This window comes from Carcharhinus amblyrhynchos, chromosome 23 (genome assembly GCF_965287045.1).
Source record: "Carcharhinus amblyrhynchos chromosome 23, sCarAmb.v2.hapA, whole genome shotgun sequence".
Taxonomy (NCBI): Eukaryota; Metazoa; Chordata; class Chondrichthyes; order Carcharhiniformes; family Carcharhinidae; genus Carcharhinus; species Carcharhinus amblyrhynchos.
The window spans coordinates 12,878,344-12,894,968 of record NC_137346.1 but is presented as its reverse complement, the minus strand read 5'-3'; the positions used below and the strand labels follow the sequence as shown (position 1 = coordinate 12,894,968).

Below are 16,625 nucleotides of genomic sequence, written 5' to 3'. Positions count from 1 at the left end.
TCATGGCTGATCTGAAGTGGATCAGTTCCACTTTCCAGCTCTCTCCCCATAACCCTTAATTCCCTTGTCTGTCAAAAACCTATCGACCCGTGACTTAAATATATTTAGCGAGGTAGCCTCCACCACTTCAACAGGCAGAGAATTCCAGAGATTCACCACCCTTTGAGTGAAGAAGTTCCTCCTCAACTCTGATCTAAACTGCCCCCCCCCTTATCTTGAGGCTGTGCCCTCTTGTCCTGCTATCCTTTCTAAGCGGGAAGAATCTCTCTATCTCTACCCTATCCATCCCTTTCATTGTCTTATACGTCTCTATAAGATCCCCCCTCATCCTTCTTCGGTCCACTGCCACTCTGCCTGAAATCAATTGGGGGGGAGGGGATGGGGAGAGGGGCCCGCTGCCACTCTGCCTGTGATCAGTAAGGGGAAGGCAGATCCACTGCCACTCTACTTGAGATCAATGGGGGAGAAAGGGGTGATCCGATGGCTCTCTGCCTAAAATCGGTGGGGAAGATGGGGGGGCCTGCTGCCACTCTGCCTGAGATCAGTGATATGAAGGGGGATCCACTACCACTCCGCCTGAGATCAGTGGGGGGAAGGGGGATCCACTGCTACTCTGCCTGAATGCCATGAAGCCACAGCGAAAAACTGATCTAACCTCCTCAGAAGACAAACACGGAACACAGCGCACAGAGTACCCTTCGTCATCCAGCACTTCCCCGGAGAAACTATGACATCTTCTCCGGAGCTTCCAACATGTCATTGATGAAGACAAACATCTCACCAAGGCCATCCCCACACCCCACTTCTTGCCTTCACACAATCGCACAACCTCAAACAGGCCGTTGTCTGCAGCAAACTACCCAGCCTTCAGGAGAACAGAGACCATGACACCACACAATCCTGCCACAGCAACCTCTGCATGACATGCCAGATCATCGACATGGATACCATCATCTCATGTGAGAACACCATCCACCAGGTACATGGTGCATACTCTTGTGACTCAGCCAACGTTACCTCCTGATACACTGCAGGAAAGGATGTCCCAAGGCATCCCAATGGTACATTGGGGAGACCATGTTACGACAATGGATGAATGAACATCACTCAACAGTCACCAGTCGAGGAACACTTCAGCAGTCATGGGCATTCAGCCTGTGATCTTTGGGTAAGCATTCTCCAAGGCAGCCTTCACGACATGTGACAACGCAGAATCACTGAGCAGAAACTGATAGCCAAGTTCTGCACACATGAGGATGGCCTCAATTGAGATCCTGGATTCATGTCACACTATCTGTAAGCCCCACGACTTGCCTGGGCTTGCAAAATCTCACGAACTGTCCTGGCTGGAGACAATACACAGCACTTCAACTTGTGCTTAATCCTCTCTCCACTCACTTTGTCGGTACCTTTAAAGACTTGATCACCTGTAAAGATTTGCATTCCAATCATTATCTTGTAAATTGAGTTTGTGTCTTTATATGCCCGGTTTGTGAACACAGCTCTTCGCTCACCTGATGAAGCAGCCTGAGACTCTGAAAGCTTGTGCTGCCAAATAAACCTGTTGGATTTTAATCTGGTGTTGTGAGACTTCTTACTGTACTCTGCCTGAGATCAGTGGGGAGAAGGGGGGGAATAAGCGACTCAGTATGTTGTGGGGATGGGACAATATCTGTGGGGGCCAGGGGAAAGCATTATCTGGCCCGGGACAATGTGGCAAGGAAGCCGCATTCTTTTTTTTCTACGCATGTGCATTTGGAGGCGCCAATCGGAGCTGCAGGATTTTGGATGCATTCGGCCCCACCTACAGTCTTCTGCAGCACAATTTGGATTTGCTGGTATTTTTGCAGGCAGAGAGAGTATAGGGGAGTATAGTATAGCCTGAGAACAGGTCTAGAAGTTGGATCTGAAACACTCCCAGTTTTAAGCCCGCCCAACATTTGGAATCAAAATGATAAAATAGGGCTCTATGGGCAGCATTCTCCCACCAAACTGGTCTAAAAGCCAGAAATTCCTGCCTAACTGTCAGTGGGGTTTCACATTGTCCGCAACCCGCCCGCTAAAGTTCCAGTGGTGGGCGGGATGGGAGAATTCCAAATGTGGCCTAACTAAGCCGGAAGATATAGACAAGTCTGCAACATGACTTGTCAACTTTTCAACTCAATATCCTGGCCGATGAAGACAAGCATGCCTTGCCACTTTCAGTGACCTCTGTACCTTACACCCAGATCCCTCTGCCTATCAATATTCTTCAGGATTCTGCCATTTACTGTATATTTCCCATCTGTATTAAACCTTCTTCACATTACCTCACATTTGTCCGGATTAAACTCTCTTTGCCATCTCTCCGCCCATGTCTCCAACCAACCCATATCCTCTGACAGTCCTCAGCGCTATCTGCAAATCTTTGTGTTCAACCTTTGTGTTGTCCACAAACTCACTAATCAAACCAGTTACATTTTCCTCCAATCATTTATAAATATTACAAACAGCAAAGATCCCAGCACTGATCCCTGAGGAATGCCACTTGTCACAGAAAATTGCCCTTCCACTGGTACCCTCTGTCTTCTATGACTGAGTCAGTTCTGGATCCATCTTGCCAGTTCACCTCTGATCCTGTGCGACTTCATCTTCTGTATCAGTCTGCCATGAGGGACCTTGCCCGTGGCTTTACTAAAGTCCATGTAGACAACATCCATTGCCCTACCCTCATCAAAAGTCGACCCTTTTGGCGTGTACCAGAATTCACGCTCAGGCCAGTCGCACAAAGGATGTTAGTGAGGCAGTGGGATTCCAATGACAATCCAGTAGTGATGTAGTCATGGTGACTGATTCCAATTCCAGTTCTCTTCCTGCCGAGTTGTGCACAAAGGCAGACTTTTGTCTGTTTCCATACCTAGTCATTCCCAGAACGGGTCGCTAGTCTGAAGCCAGACTTATACTTTGAGGGGCACCACTCCATATCAAGCATGACTGACCAGGAGTCTCTCTCACTCTTATCGCCAGCCATTGGCATTTGGAAGGATTTGCAGGTTGACATTCAGCCTGTTGGCCACATTATGAACGCACCTTTCTTGGCCATCAAGTCTTGAGGTCAGACTCGAACCCAGAGCCTCTGGTTCAGAGGCAGGGATACCACCCACTACACCACAAGATCAGGGGGTGGTGGGAGTCTGGAACTCATTGCCTGAAAGGATTGTTTGTACAGGTGGGTGGCATGGTGACACAGTGGTTAGTACAGCCAACTCACAGCACCAGGGTTCTATTCGTGGCTTGGGTCACTGTTTGTGTGGAGTCTGCATGGGTTTCCTTTGGGTGCTCCGGTTTCCTCCCACAATCCAAAAGATGTGCTGTTTAGGTGCATTGGCCATGCTAAATTCTCCCTCAGTAAACCCAAACAGGTGCTGGAGTGTGGCGACTAGGGGATTTTCACAGTAATTTGATTGCAGTGTTAATGTAAGCCTACTTGTGATGTTAATAAATAAACTTAACTCTCACAACATTTAAGAAGCATTAAGATGACCACTTGAAATGCCATAGTATAGAAGGCCATGGACCAAGTGCTAGAAAATTGGATTAGGATAGGTGCTTGACAACTGGTTGAGACAGGGTGGGCCAAAGGGTCTCTCTCTGTGCTGTTAATCTCTGCGACTCTAGCTGGTGACTGATACCAGTTTTTTATTTCAGATTGATTCAATGAGCCGATGTTAAATGAGTGGCATGGTGGCATAGTGGTTAGCACTGCTGCCTCACAGTGCTAGGGACCTGGGTTCAATTCCCGGCTTGGGTGACTGTGTGGAGTTTGCACATTCTCCCTGTGTCTGTATGGGTTTTCACCGGGTGCTCTGGTTTCTCCGCCCCCCCCCAGTCCAAAGATGTGCAGGATTGCCATGCTAACTTGGCACTTAATGTTAGGGGGTTAGTCGGATAAATAAGTAGGGTTATGGGGATAGGGCCTGAGTGGGATTGTAGTGAGGTGCAGACAAAGATGGACTGAATGGCCTCTTTCTGCATTATAAGGAGTCTGTAAATTCCCCAAACTGCTGTGGCGGATTCTGAATGTACGTCTCATGGTGACCAGACCATCATCAATAACCCATGCTAAATTGCCCCTTCGTGTCAGGGGGACTAGTTAGGATAAATACATAGGGTTATGGGGATAGGGCCTGGATGGGATTGTGGTCGGTGTCGACTCGATGGGCCGAATGGCCTCCTTCTGCACTGTAGGATTCTATGATTCTATAAGCACTTGGGCTGCACCCCATTTAATTCAGTATCTGGAAGCAACATTAACAGCGCACTTTGTCACATACTTACTCCGGAGGCTTCAGCCTGAACCTATCCATATTCATTACCAGGGCGTGTCAGGAAACGCCCAGAGATTTAATAAGGTGGCTCCTACAGTCCAACCCGTCTGACAGGCAGTCTTCCTGGTTCTGAGCTGACACTAACACATTCCCAAACTGGTTATTTCAGCCGGAGTGAGATGCGCTGGACCTTGGGCAAGTCGGTGCTCACCCCAACCATCCAAGTTTCCCTTCGGTGCAAAGTTGTGCGTGTTTTAATGAGAGGGTATTGACATTGCCTGAGCTGATTCCTCCCACCCCCACCACAAGCCCAGCCCAGGCACTTTGACAGCAGTTATGGCTTCAGCCGGGGCTGCCATCCGCAGGATCGCCGTGTTCGGCGGCACTCACGGCAACGAGCTGTCGGGGGTATTTTTAGTCCGGCACTGGCTGAAGGACAGATCGGAGATCCAGCGCCCCACGTTGGAGGTTCAGCCCTTCCTGAGCAACCCGGCCGCCGTGCAGCGCTGCGCCCGCTACGTGGACTGTGATTTGAACCGAGCCTTTACAGCAGAGAATCTCAGGTAAAGTGGAGCACTCTCCTTCCCCCTGTCCCTGGCTGTGATCCAGAGAGGGAGGGAGGGAGGGAGGAAAGGTGGGCTTACAGAGTGGGTTTGCAGAGTGCTGGGGCTACACTGAGTGAGTGGCTGACAGTAACTTTATCAAGGGCTCCATATGGCACTGTCAGTGAGCAGGCTAGGAGTCAGTTGTTTATAGCCCCTTATATGACATGATATGGCTGTCAAGATATCATCTGTTAGGTCGCAAGATACACCCCAGGGCATGCCTCACAGTGAATGGGTGAATCCAGTATTTATTTGCTTTGATTTGATTTATTATTGTCACATGTATTACTATACAGTGAAAAGAATTATTTCTTGTGCGCTGTGCAGACAAGGAGAGGGTGCAGAATGTAATGTTACAGTCATAGGTAGGGTGTAGAGAAAGATCAATTTAATGCAAGATAGGTCCATTCAAAAGTGACGGCAGCAGGGAAGAAGCTGTTCTTGAGTCCGTTGGAACGTGATCTCAGACTTTTGTATCTTTTGCTCGATGGATCGGTGGGAGTGTGTAATGCAGAATGTGTGGCAGTGATTTTGAACCAACTTGTTCCTTTTATGGGTATCTAGTTACTGGAAAACAGCCTTGCAGGGGGTCAGTACTTTTTGGCAGCTGTTGGCTTTGATTTATTATTGTCACATGTACTGGGATACAGTGGAAAGTACTGTTTCTTGCACGCCATACAGACAAAGCAGACCGTTCATTGAGTACATAGGGGAGAAGGAAAGGAGAGGGTGCAGAGTATATTGTTTGATTTTGATTTAGAAGCATAGAATGAGGGTAAAAGATAGAATTAGAAGGTATGCCAGGCACAGCTTGTAAGAGGTCGCCACGCTGCGACACCGTCTTGAGATAAGGTGTAGAGAAAGATCGATTTGATGGGTGGGATTTTTTGGCCACACTCACCCTAAAACCAGAAATCCCTCCCGAGGTCAATGGACCGTTCCATGATCTGCCTCTCACTCACTCTGATTCCTGTGGCAGGCGGAATGGAAAAGTCTGCCCCAATAAATGGTAGGTCCATTCAAAGGTCTGACAGCAGCAGGGAAGAAGCTGTTCTTGAGTCGGCTGATATGTGATCTCTTTTGTATCTTTTTCCTGACAGAGAAAGGTGGAAGAGAGAATGTCGGAGGTGCATGGGGTACTTTGTTATGCTGGCTGCTTTTCCGAGGCAATAGGAAGTGTAGACAGAGTCAATGGATGGGAGGCTAGTTTGAGTAATGGACTGGGCTTCCTTCACAACCCTTTGTAGTTTCTTGCTGTGTTGGATAGAGCAGGAGCCATACATACCAAGCTGTGATACATTCAGAAAAGATGCTTTCCTTGGTGCATCTGTAAAAATTGGTGAAAGTCGTAGCAGAAATGCTGAATTTACTTAGTTTCCTGAGAAAGTAGGGGTATTGGTGGGCTTTCTTAATTATAGCATCAGGTTTATAGCATATAAACCTGGTGCTATAATTGTTTTTGATAAGAGAGGGGATTAAGGGTTATGGGGAGAGGGCGGGAAAGTGGAACTGAGCAGCGACAGATCAGCCATGATCTTATTGAATGGCGGGGCAGGCTCGAAGGGCTAGATGGCCTACTCCTGCTCCTATTTCTTATGTTCTTATGTTCTTATATAGGTTTAAGGTGAGAGGGGTGAGATACAAAAGGGTCCAGAGGGACAATTTTTTCACACAGAGGGTGGTGAGTGTCTGGAACAAGCTGCCAGAGGTAGTGGTAGAAGTGGTACAATTTTGTCTTCTAAAAAGCACTTAGACAATTACATGGATAAGATTGGTATAGAAGGATATAGGCCAAATGAGGGCAATTGGTATTAGCTTAGGGGTTGAAAAAAAAGGGTGGCACAGTCAAGTTAGGCTGAAGGGCCTGTTTCCATGCTCTAAACCTCTATGAATCTATCAGCGTGGAGGGACCAGGACAGATTGTTGCTGATGTTGACACATAAAAACTTGAAACTTTATGAATTCCTGGTTAGAAGAAATGAGCAGAATATGACTTTTTAAAACTTCTTCCTGGGATATGGTTGTCACTGGTTGGACCAGCATTTATTGTCCATCTCTAATTAACCTTGAGGGGACATTTAAGAATTGCCCACACAATTAACTGGATAGCTGGGTAATGATGCAGAGCGATGCCATTAGCGCGGATTCAACTCCCATACCGGGAGAAGTTATTCATGAAGACGCTGCCTTCTCAACCTTACCCCTCGCCTGAGGTATGGTGACCCTTGGGTTAAATTGCCACCAGTCAGCTCTGCCCCTCAAAGGGGAGAACAGCTGATAGGCATTTGCCATACATTGTTGTGTCAACCACATGTAGACTAGACCAGGTAAGGGTAGCAGATTTCCTTGTCTAAAGGACATTAGTGAACCAGATGGGTTTTTAGGACAATCAACAATGTTTTATGGCTTTCATTAGACTTTTAATTTCCGTTTTTTCTTTTTTTTTGATTTAATTCAAATGAGCATTACCCTGGGTTTCGGAATTACTTACTAGCCCAGTGACAATATCACTATGCCATTGCCTCCCTGTGACTTGTAAATTTATTTTTGACTCTTTGAAGGTTGGCATGGAAAACATGATCAAGTGGGTGGCACAGTGGTTAGCAGTGCTGCCTCTCAGTGCCAGAGACCCTGGTTTGATTCCCAGCTTAGGTCACTGTTTGTGTGGAGTGTGCACATTCTCCACCTGTCTGCATGGGTTTCCTCCAGGTGTTCTGGTTTCCTCCCACATTCTGAAAGAGGTGCATTGACCCGAACAGGCGCCAGAGTGTGGCGACTAGAAGATTTTCACAGTAACTTCATTGCAGTGCGAATGTAAATCTACTTGTGACACTAATAAATAAACTTTAAAGTCATGCTAGGCTTTCTGCACAGTTTCTGTACCCCCGTCTAAAGCTGTCTGATGAAGATGGACTTGCTCTCGTTGATTTGTGAGAATGCAGCATAAGGATTTGGAAAATTCTTTACACCGATGGTATTTTAGAATGTGGATAATCTGTCACAAGCTGTAATTAAAGCAGTGTGAATAAATCCTTTTGAAAGGGATTAGAATAGTTGTTTGAAAAGTGTGAATATCGATAGAGTCATAGAGGTTTAAAGCATGGAAGCAGCCTTTTGGCCCAACTCACCCAGTTTTTACCACTAAGCTAAACCCAATTGCCTGCATTTAGCCCATATCCCTCAATACTCATCTTACCAATGTAACTGTCTAAATCTTTTCTAAAAGACAAAATTGTAGCCGACTCTACTACTACCTCTGGCAGCTTGTTCCAGACACTGACCATCCTCTGTGTGAAAAAATTGCCCCCTTTGGACCCCTTTATATCTCTCCCCTTAAAATAGGGATAGGGAAGGTAGTAGCATGATGAAAAGCACTAACAGACTGTGGAGTCTACAGTACTGTATGTAAATAATTTTCAGCTACAGTGTCTAGTGATAATCCATCAGGCAGTATTTGCTTTCTGGCTGCATTTTAAAAAAACGTGTCTGATTTTTGGTTCCCTAAAATCAATGAGTTGTATACAGAGTGGATTCTACAGCAGTTTAATTCCACCTGGTTAAAGCTGAAAATGACCCAGTTTGTTTGGAAGACACAGTGGCACAGTGGTTAGCATTGCTGCCTCGTAGCACCAGAGATCCGGACTCAATTCTGGCCTCGGGTGACTGTGTGGAGTTTGCATGTTCTCCCCAGGTCAGTGTGAGTTTTCTCCAACTGCTCCAGTTTCCTTCCGCACTTCAAAGACGTGCAGGTTAAATGGATTGGCCATGCTAAATTGCCCCTTAGCGGGATTAGCAGGGTAAATAGGTGGGGTTATGGGGATAGGGCCTGGGTGGATTGTTGTCAGTGTAGGCTTGGTGGGCTGAATAGCCTCCTTCTGCTCTGTAGGGATTCCAGATTCTATGATTCTTATGTATGTAAGAGTGTATTTATGTAAATTGAGCAATTGGTAATGGGAGACTGGCTGGAGATTCTAGAATTCCCAGGATAAGGGGTTCAAACTGAGATGGTTGGAAATGTCTTCCCTCAGAGAGTTTAGACTATGGAATTCTCTACCCCAGAGAGCTGTGAATGGGCAATAGTTGTGTATATTCAAGACTGAGATCACTCAACCTTTGGGCTCGAAGGGAATCAAGGGATATGGCGGATTGGGCAGGCAAGTATGACTGAGGTTAAAGATCAGCCAAGGACCATACTAAATGGAGAGACAGACCACATGACCTGCTTCTTATGTTCTTAGAGAGATTTTTTTTGCTCATGCCTGTCTGCAAGCCGTCAACGATTGCCACATAATCTCTGCCGGTTTTACTGAGTGATAATCCACTACTATCGTTACGGTCAGAGAATAGTTAGGATTCTGCAAAGGTAAGAATGCCACTGAATATGACAGAGATAAAATTGTTAATTATTAAACTTTGTAACTCAGCTTTGACATACCCCTGTGCCCTAGAGGATAGAGGGCAGAGGTGATTACTAAATGAAAGGTGTAAATCTCTTTAACTGTTGAAGGAAAGTATTTGATTTGATTTATTGTTGTCATGTGTTAGTATAGTGAAAAGTATTGTTTCTTGCGTGATATGCAGACAAGGCATACCGTACGTAGAGGAGGGTGCAGAATGTAGTGTTACAATCATAGCTAGGGTGTAGAGAAAGATCACCTTAATACAAGGTAGGTCCATTCAAAAGCCTGATGGCAGCAGGAAAGAAGCCATTCTTCAGTCGGTCGGTACGTGACCTCAGACTTTTGTATCTTTTTCCAGACAGAAGAAGGTGGAAGAGAAAATGTCCCGGGTACATTGGGTTCTTGATTATGTTGGCTGCTTTTCCGAGGCAGCAGGAAGTGCAGATAGTGTAACTGGATGACAGGCTGGTTTGCAAGATGGACTGGACTTCATTCATGACCCTTTGTAGTTTATTGAAGTCTTGAGCAGAGCAGAAGCCATACCAACCTGTGATACAACCAGAAAGAATGCTTTCTATGGTGCATCTGTAAATGTTGGTGAGAGTCATAGCAGACATGCCAAATTTCCTTAGTCTTCTGAGAAAGTAGAGGCATTGGCTATCTATGTGAAGGAATAAGTGGACATTCAGGTTCAAGTTTCCCAGTAACTATAAGCCAAATAACTGAACACCATCAGGTAAAATAAAGGGAACAATTCCACGCAACATTAACTTAATTCAAAGCATCAAGGAGGTAGAAGGAGAAAATCCCATCTTTGATTACTTTGTAGTTGCTACAATTAAGAGGAGACAGTGGGAATCTCTGACATGTTTTGTTTGGACTATCAGACAATTTGGACAATAGCAAGGATTTCTAATCATATTAACAAAACAAAGGATGGGACCTGGGCCTGGATAGGAAGCGAGTCTTTAAATTGCTCATGCAGGGTGGCACAGTGGTTAGCACTGCTGCCTCACGGAGCCAGAGACCTGGGTTCGATTCCCGGCTTGGATCACTGTCTGTATGGAATTTGCGCATTCTCCCCGTGTCTGCGTGGGTTTCCTCCGGGTGCTCCAGTTTCCTCCCATGTCCCGAAAGATATGCTGGTTAGGTGCATTGGTCATGCTAAATTCTCCCTCAGTGTACGCCTCCCCCTCTTGCTCTCTCCTCCTTCCTCAACAGTTCCTGTCTGCCCATCCTCTTGTCCTCACTTGCTCCCCAGCTCCCCCCCACTTACCCCTTCCCCTCTTCCTTACCCCATTCCCTTCTCCTCCTCTTCTCCCTTCACCTCTCCCTTCTCCTCATCGCCCTCTCCAGCCTTCCCCTTCAGTGGCTTTCCCCTCCTCCTTCGTCATCCCTCCCCCTTCGCCAGTCCTCTCCTTCAGCCCCACCCTCTATCCTCACCAGCCCACTCCCTCTCCTTCACTCCCCCTCCACTTGCATTTCAGGGAATTATGACTCACTGCCCAAAAAATGTTGAAGTCAACACTGAAAGAAATAGGGAGAGCTGTAAAATGGACTGTTGACTTGCCATCACCCATTTCATACAAACTTAGAAAGTGAAAATTATTTTCTTCTGGTATTTTAAAACATCAGATGTGTTGTTGCTGTGATCTGGTTTCAGTTACCTCTGCTCACTGCTAACAAGTTGTACGTACTGCAAAATCGCCCCTAATCTGTGAGGTTAGCAATCTCAATCAGCCAGGTAAGGAGGGAAATGAATTGTCAATGGCACTCTCCTGATATTGAGTTCAAGGTACATGTGGCAGCAGAGGTAGGTTGTCTTCCACTTGGTTATGTTGCAAGTTGATGCAGACATAGAAAGACATTCCATGTCTCAGTTTTATTATCCTTTTGTCTTGATGAACACAAATGCCCCACCAAAAAAAAGAGAAATGAACATAAAACCAGAGGGCAAAATGTACAAAATCCCTGCAGGGTGTTATCTGGAGCCAGCACATAACAGCAAATCGCAAACCCACTGCTTGCGATTGTTCTGCCATTCAAATAACTGCATTAATTATCAGGGTAAAGATTACAGGGCATCTCAAAATTTACCCTGATATTTCTTTATACTACATTGGAATTTAGCATTTCTACCACAAGGCAACAGGGAACTCTGAAGCGGGGTTTATAGATCAGATGCAGTGATTGACCACCACAAAGCTCTCTTATATGCTAACCATTTATATTTTTTTCCTTCTCTCTTGCTCTGGGTACAATTGCAGTCACCAGTACTTCGCCTGAGTTGCCAGCTTTGAGGGCTCAGACAATATCTGTTGGGGGAACATAGTGTCATGAGTCACTAGAATCAGGTCCAATTCTATTTACACTGTGTTTTCAAATGGCCTCTGGTTAGCAGCTAGGAACAAGAATGTGCACTGTCTGGTATTTGGCTCCAAAGGCCTCCTGTTATGATTTTTATATGATTTATTATTGTCACATATATTAGTGCACAGTGAAAGTATTCTTTCTTGTGTTATACAGATAGCTAGGGTGTAGAGAAAGATCAATTCAGTGTGAGATAGGTCCATTCAAAAGTATGATGGCAGCATCAGAGTGCGCTGGGTCCTTAATTATGCTGGCTGCTTCTCCGAGGTAGCATGAAGTGTAGACATAAGAAATAGGAGCAGGAGTAGGCCATCTAGCCCTTCGAGCCTGCCCCGCCATTCAATAAGATCATGGCTGATCTGTCGTGGCTCAGTTCCACTTTCCCGCAGAGTCAATGGATGGGAGGCTGGATTGCGTGATGGACTGGGCTTAATTCACAACCCTTTGTAATTTCTCACTGAGCAGGAGCCATTCAAGCTGTGATACAACCTGAAAGAATACTTTCTATGGTGCATCTGTAAAAGTTGGTGACAGTCATAGTGGACATGCCAAATTTCCTTAGTCTTTCATGAAAGTAGAGGCATTGGTGGGCTTTCTTAACTATAGTGCCGTCATGGGGTGGGGGGTGGGATGTTGGAGGGAGATTATTGTTGTCACACCAGTTCACCAGGTTCTCTATTTTTTTCCTGTACTCTGTGTCATCGTTGTTTGAGATCCAAACCACGCTGAGATTAGCTATCTAACACACACGTTTCAGACACTTCACACGCAAACACATGCAAACATGCATTTGAATGTGGGACCTTCCTGCACTGTCCTCATCAGGCAGTAAAATTACTAACTGAAGCACCCACTATATGTTTTTCCATATTCCATAATCTTTGAGAAGATGCAGAATGGGATGATGACAGAGAGACACTAATAGGCAGAATTCTCTGATTTGAGACTAAGTGCAATGAGGACCAGCTCTGGTTGTGCCTGCCCTGCTGACCAGATCCCGCACCAGATTCTGTGCCTGGAAGCCCATTAATTAATTATATACAAGTGAGTTCCCCTCCCAATCTCCTCGCTGCTGCTTCATCTGCTGCTGCTTGGATGATCTGGAAGGATGGCAAAAGTTGCAGCAGGACATAGATAGGATGCAGGACTGGGCGGAGAAGTGGCAGATGGACTTCAACGCGGATAAATGTGTAGTCGTCCATTTTGGCAGAACCAACGGGATGAACGAGTACACTATCAAGGGCAGAAGTCTGAGTAGTGTTGAGGAGCAGAAGGATCTTGGGGTCCGGGTCCACAGGACTCTTAAATCGGCCTCGCAGGTGGAGGAGGTGGTCAAGAAGGCGTATGGTGTACTGGCCTTCATTAATCGAGGGATTGAGTTTAGGAGTCGGGAGGTAATGCTGGAACTTTATAAGACCCTTGTCAGGCCTCATTTGGAGTATTGTGCGCAGTTCTGGTCGCCTCACTATAGGAAAGATGTAGAAGCTATTGAAAGGGTGCAGAGGAGATTTACAAGGATGTTGCCTGGACTGGGAGGCATGCCTTATGAAGTTAGGTTGAGGGAGCTGGGACTCTTTTCCCTGGAGAGACGAAGGTTGAGAGGCGACCTGATAGAAGTTTACAAAATGTTGAGAGGAATAGATAGGGTGGACTCTCAGAGGCTATTTCCCCGGTTTGAAATGGTCGCTACGAGAGGACACAGATTTAAGGTGCGGGGAGGGAGGTTCAGAAGTGATGTTAGGGGTAAGTTTTTCACTCAGAGGGTGGTGAGTGAATGGAATCGGCTGCCGTCAGTGGTGGTGGAGGCGAACTCGCTGGGGTCTTTTAAAAGACTTCTGGATGAGTATATGGGGTTTAATGAGATTGAGGGTTATAGATAGGTCTGTAGGTTGGTAGGTGATGTGATCGGCGCAACTTGTGGGCCGAAGGGCCTGTTTGTGCTGTAGTGTTCTATGTTCTATGTTCTATGTTCTATCCAGCCTCCTGCAGCTGGGGGGGGGGGGGGGGGGGGGGGGCAGTTTCGACCCGGTCACACAGAAGAGTCCGTGGGTCCAGCAGCGTGGTGCTGTCCATGAAAACCAGCCCAACATGGAGATGAAGAAAGAAATCTGGCAGAGTGGTTCACAGCACATCTGGGGTTGGTTGTGCAGCACAGTGGCAGAAACTCTGCGGGACAGCCTGGTGAACACCACCATCGGGTTTGACACTGGTGTGATTTCCCAGTTGTGTGACACAACATTGAAAGATCTGATAGGCAGGCAACTGTTATAATGATCTTTCATAAGATGCAAATGAATTCAAATGGAATGTGCCAATGGGAAGAGTGACCTGCCATTAACCTGCTATCCCTAATTGCCTTCAAAGAAAGCCAGAACTGAGTACCCTGTTTTGATAGTGCTATTGGGGAGATTTAAACTTTGTTTTATTTATTAGTGTCACGAGTAGGCTTCCATTAATACTGCAGTGAAGCTACTGTGAAAATGCCCTAATTGCCACACTCCAGTGCCCGTTCAGGTACACAGGCAACATGGTGGCACAGCAGTTAGCGCTGCTGCCTCACAGCACCATGGACTTGGGTTCAATTCCTGGCTTGGGTCACTGTCTATGTGGAGTTTGCATATTCTCCCTCAGTGTACCTGAACAGCTTGCTGGAGTGTGGTGGCTAGGGGATTCTCACAGTAACTTCATTGCAGTGTTAATGTAAGACTACTTGTGACTAATAAATAAACGTTAACTTTAGTTTTAACTGAGAGAGAATTTAGCCAATCCACCTAACCAGCATGCCTTTCAGACTGAGCGGGGAAACTGGAGCACCCGGAGGAAACCCACACCGACATGGAGAGAACGTGCAGACTCTGCACAGACAGTGACCCACACCAGAAATTGAACCTGGGTCCCTGGCGCTGTGATGCAACACTGCTAACCACTGTGCCACCCATCTATATGACCCTTTCAGACAGTGAGTTCCAGACTCCCACCACCCCCTGGTCTTGCTAACCACTTTGCCACCCCAAGCTAACAGTGGAGTGGTGGGAATCAGGAGGGAATACCAGGATGCACAGAATAGTGGGAAAAATGATGAGGAATAGTAAAGACCAGGGAATGGTAGATTTTTAGAATCATAGAATCTCTACAGTGCAGGAGGAGGCCATTTAGCCCATTGAGTCCGCACCAACCACAATCCCACCCAGGACCTATTTAGGTGGAGTCAAAGTAAAGGACAAAGTCTAAATTGCAACAGGATTTTATGCAAGCGAGTTCCTGACCTTTGGGCATCGCCAGACTCTCCACACCCACTGGCCACCAAACCTGCTGCGGGCTGGTGGGGAGAATTCTGTCCGATAACAGGATTATGGAATCTGTATTCAAGTCTGAACTTTGACCAGCTGTTGCTGCTATTTTTGCAACTCTGATGTGGAGATGCTGGCGTTGAGAGCACAGTAAGAAGTCTCACAACACCAGGTTAACGTCCAACAGGTTTATTTGGTATCATGAGCTTTCGGAGTGCTGCCCCTTCGACTGATGAAGGAGCAGCACTCTGAAAGCTCGTGCTACCAAATAAACCTGTTGGACTTTAACCTGGTGTTGTGAGACTTCTTACTAAGTCTAATTCTGATGTGGATCTTGGGTTCATGTCACATTACATGTAACCCCCACCATTTGGCCTGGGCTTGCAAAATCCTATTAACTGTCCTGGCTGGAGACAATTCACACCTCTTTAACCTGTGATTATCCCTCTGTCCATCTGCACTGTCTGTACCTATAAAGACTTGATTACCTGTAAAGACTTGCATTCCAACTATTTTCTTGCAATTGTGTCTTTGCCTGTTCCACCGTGTTTGTGAAAACCTACCTCTCCACTCATCCGATGAAGGAGCAGTGCCCCGAAAAGCCGTGATTCCAAATAAACCTGTTGGACTTGAACCTGGCGTTCTGAGACTTCTTACTTAGTAACTCTTAAACAGTTCCTTGGAATAAGCAAGGAAGTTGTAGAAAAAGCTTGGTTTGCATGACCAAACTCATTGCTTTCTCAATGAGACTGAGCATTCTTTGTGAAAATAGTGATGCAAGTTAAATACAGCCCCTTGGATCAGACCAGAATCACCATCACCGAGCAGCTCACTGGATTTTAAACACGGCTGTTTCATATTAGCTTACCAGAGGTTACGAGCATGGATCTCAGCCATGCCTCTCAAGAAGATGTAACTGATCAGGCAGAACAAGAAGGAACAGCAACTGACTCTAAAGCTCAAGTCACGGCAAAACGCATTTACTCAGAATATAAATCAAATTTGCTGTTTCACTATCATTATATTTCATGATTTCATGGACAGTCTTGTTTCAAGCATCAGTATTTATATAACCTATGAATATTTTAATTTCTAAATCTTGAATGCAATGTTGATTCTGTGTGTGTGAGAGACAGACCTGAATAATGAATGACAGTGATAAAGGGTTATGGTTTTTACAGATAATCATTGTCCATACTCAAGTTCAATAAGGACATTATGGGTGTTACCAGATTAGCTATGAAATGGGCGTACTCTTTTGATAATCTGCCTGGGTACCAGCAGTATTTTGTTTCTATCTCTTGCCAATTATCACTGGGATTTGGATAAGACACCCAATCTTTAGTTATATCATATAGATCTCCCCATTTATCTGAAGAGCCAGTGTACAACTTGGGGTAGCACAGTGGTCAGCACTGCTGCCTCACAGCGACACGGGCCCGGGTTCAATTTCGGCCTTGGATGAGTCTATGTGAAGTTTGTGCATTCTCCCTGTGTCTGCGTGGGTTTCCTCCGGGTGCTCCAGTTTCCTCCCACAGTCTGAAGATGTGCGGGTTAGGTTGATTGGCCATGCTAAATTGCCCCTTAGCACCAGGATAGAGTAAATACATGGGACTACAGGGATAAGACCTGGGGTGGGATTGTTGTCAGTGC

At 46.1% G+C, this 16,625-nt stretch overlaps 1 protein-coding gene across 1 annotated transcript in view; it reads left to right on the top strand.

Annotated features, from left to right (window-relative positions):
- Positions 1-4,398: 4,398 nt before the first annotated feature.
- Positions 4,399-16,625, top strand: part of aspa (aspartoacylase) — a 31,098-nt gene continuing 18,871 nt past the window's right edge. The window contains exon 1 of the mRNA XM_080210554.1: positions 4,399-4,870. Within this exon, the coding sequence (XP_080066680.1) occupies positions 4,644-4,870 (227 nt within the window). The 5' untranslated portion in view covers positions 4,399-4,643. The remainder of the gene's footprint in view (positions 4,871-16,625) is intronic.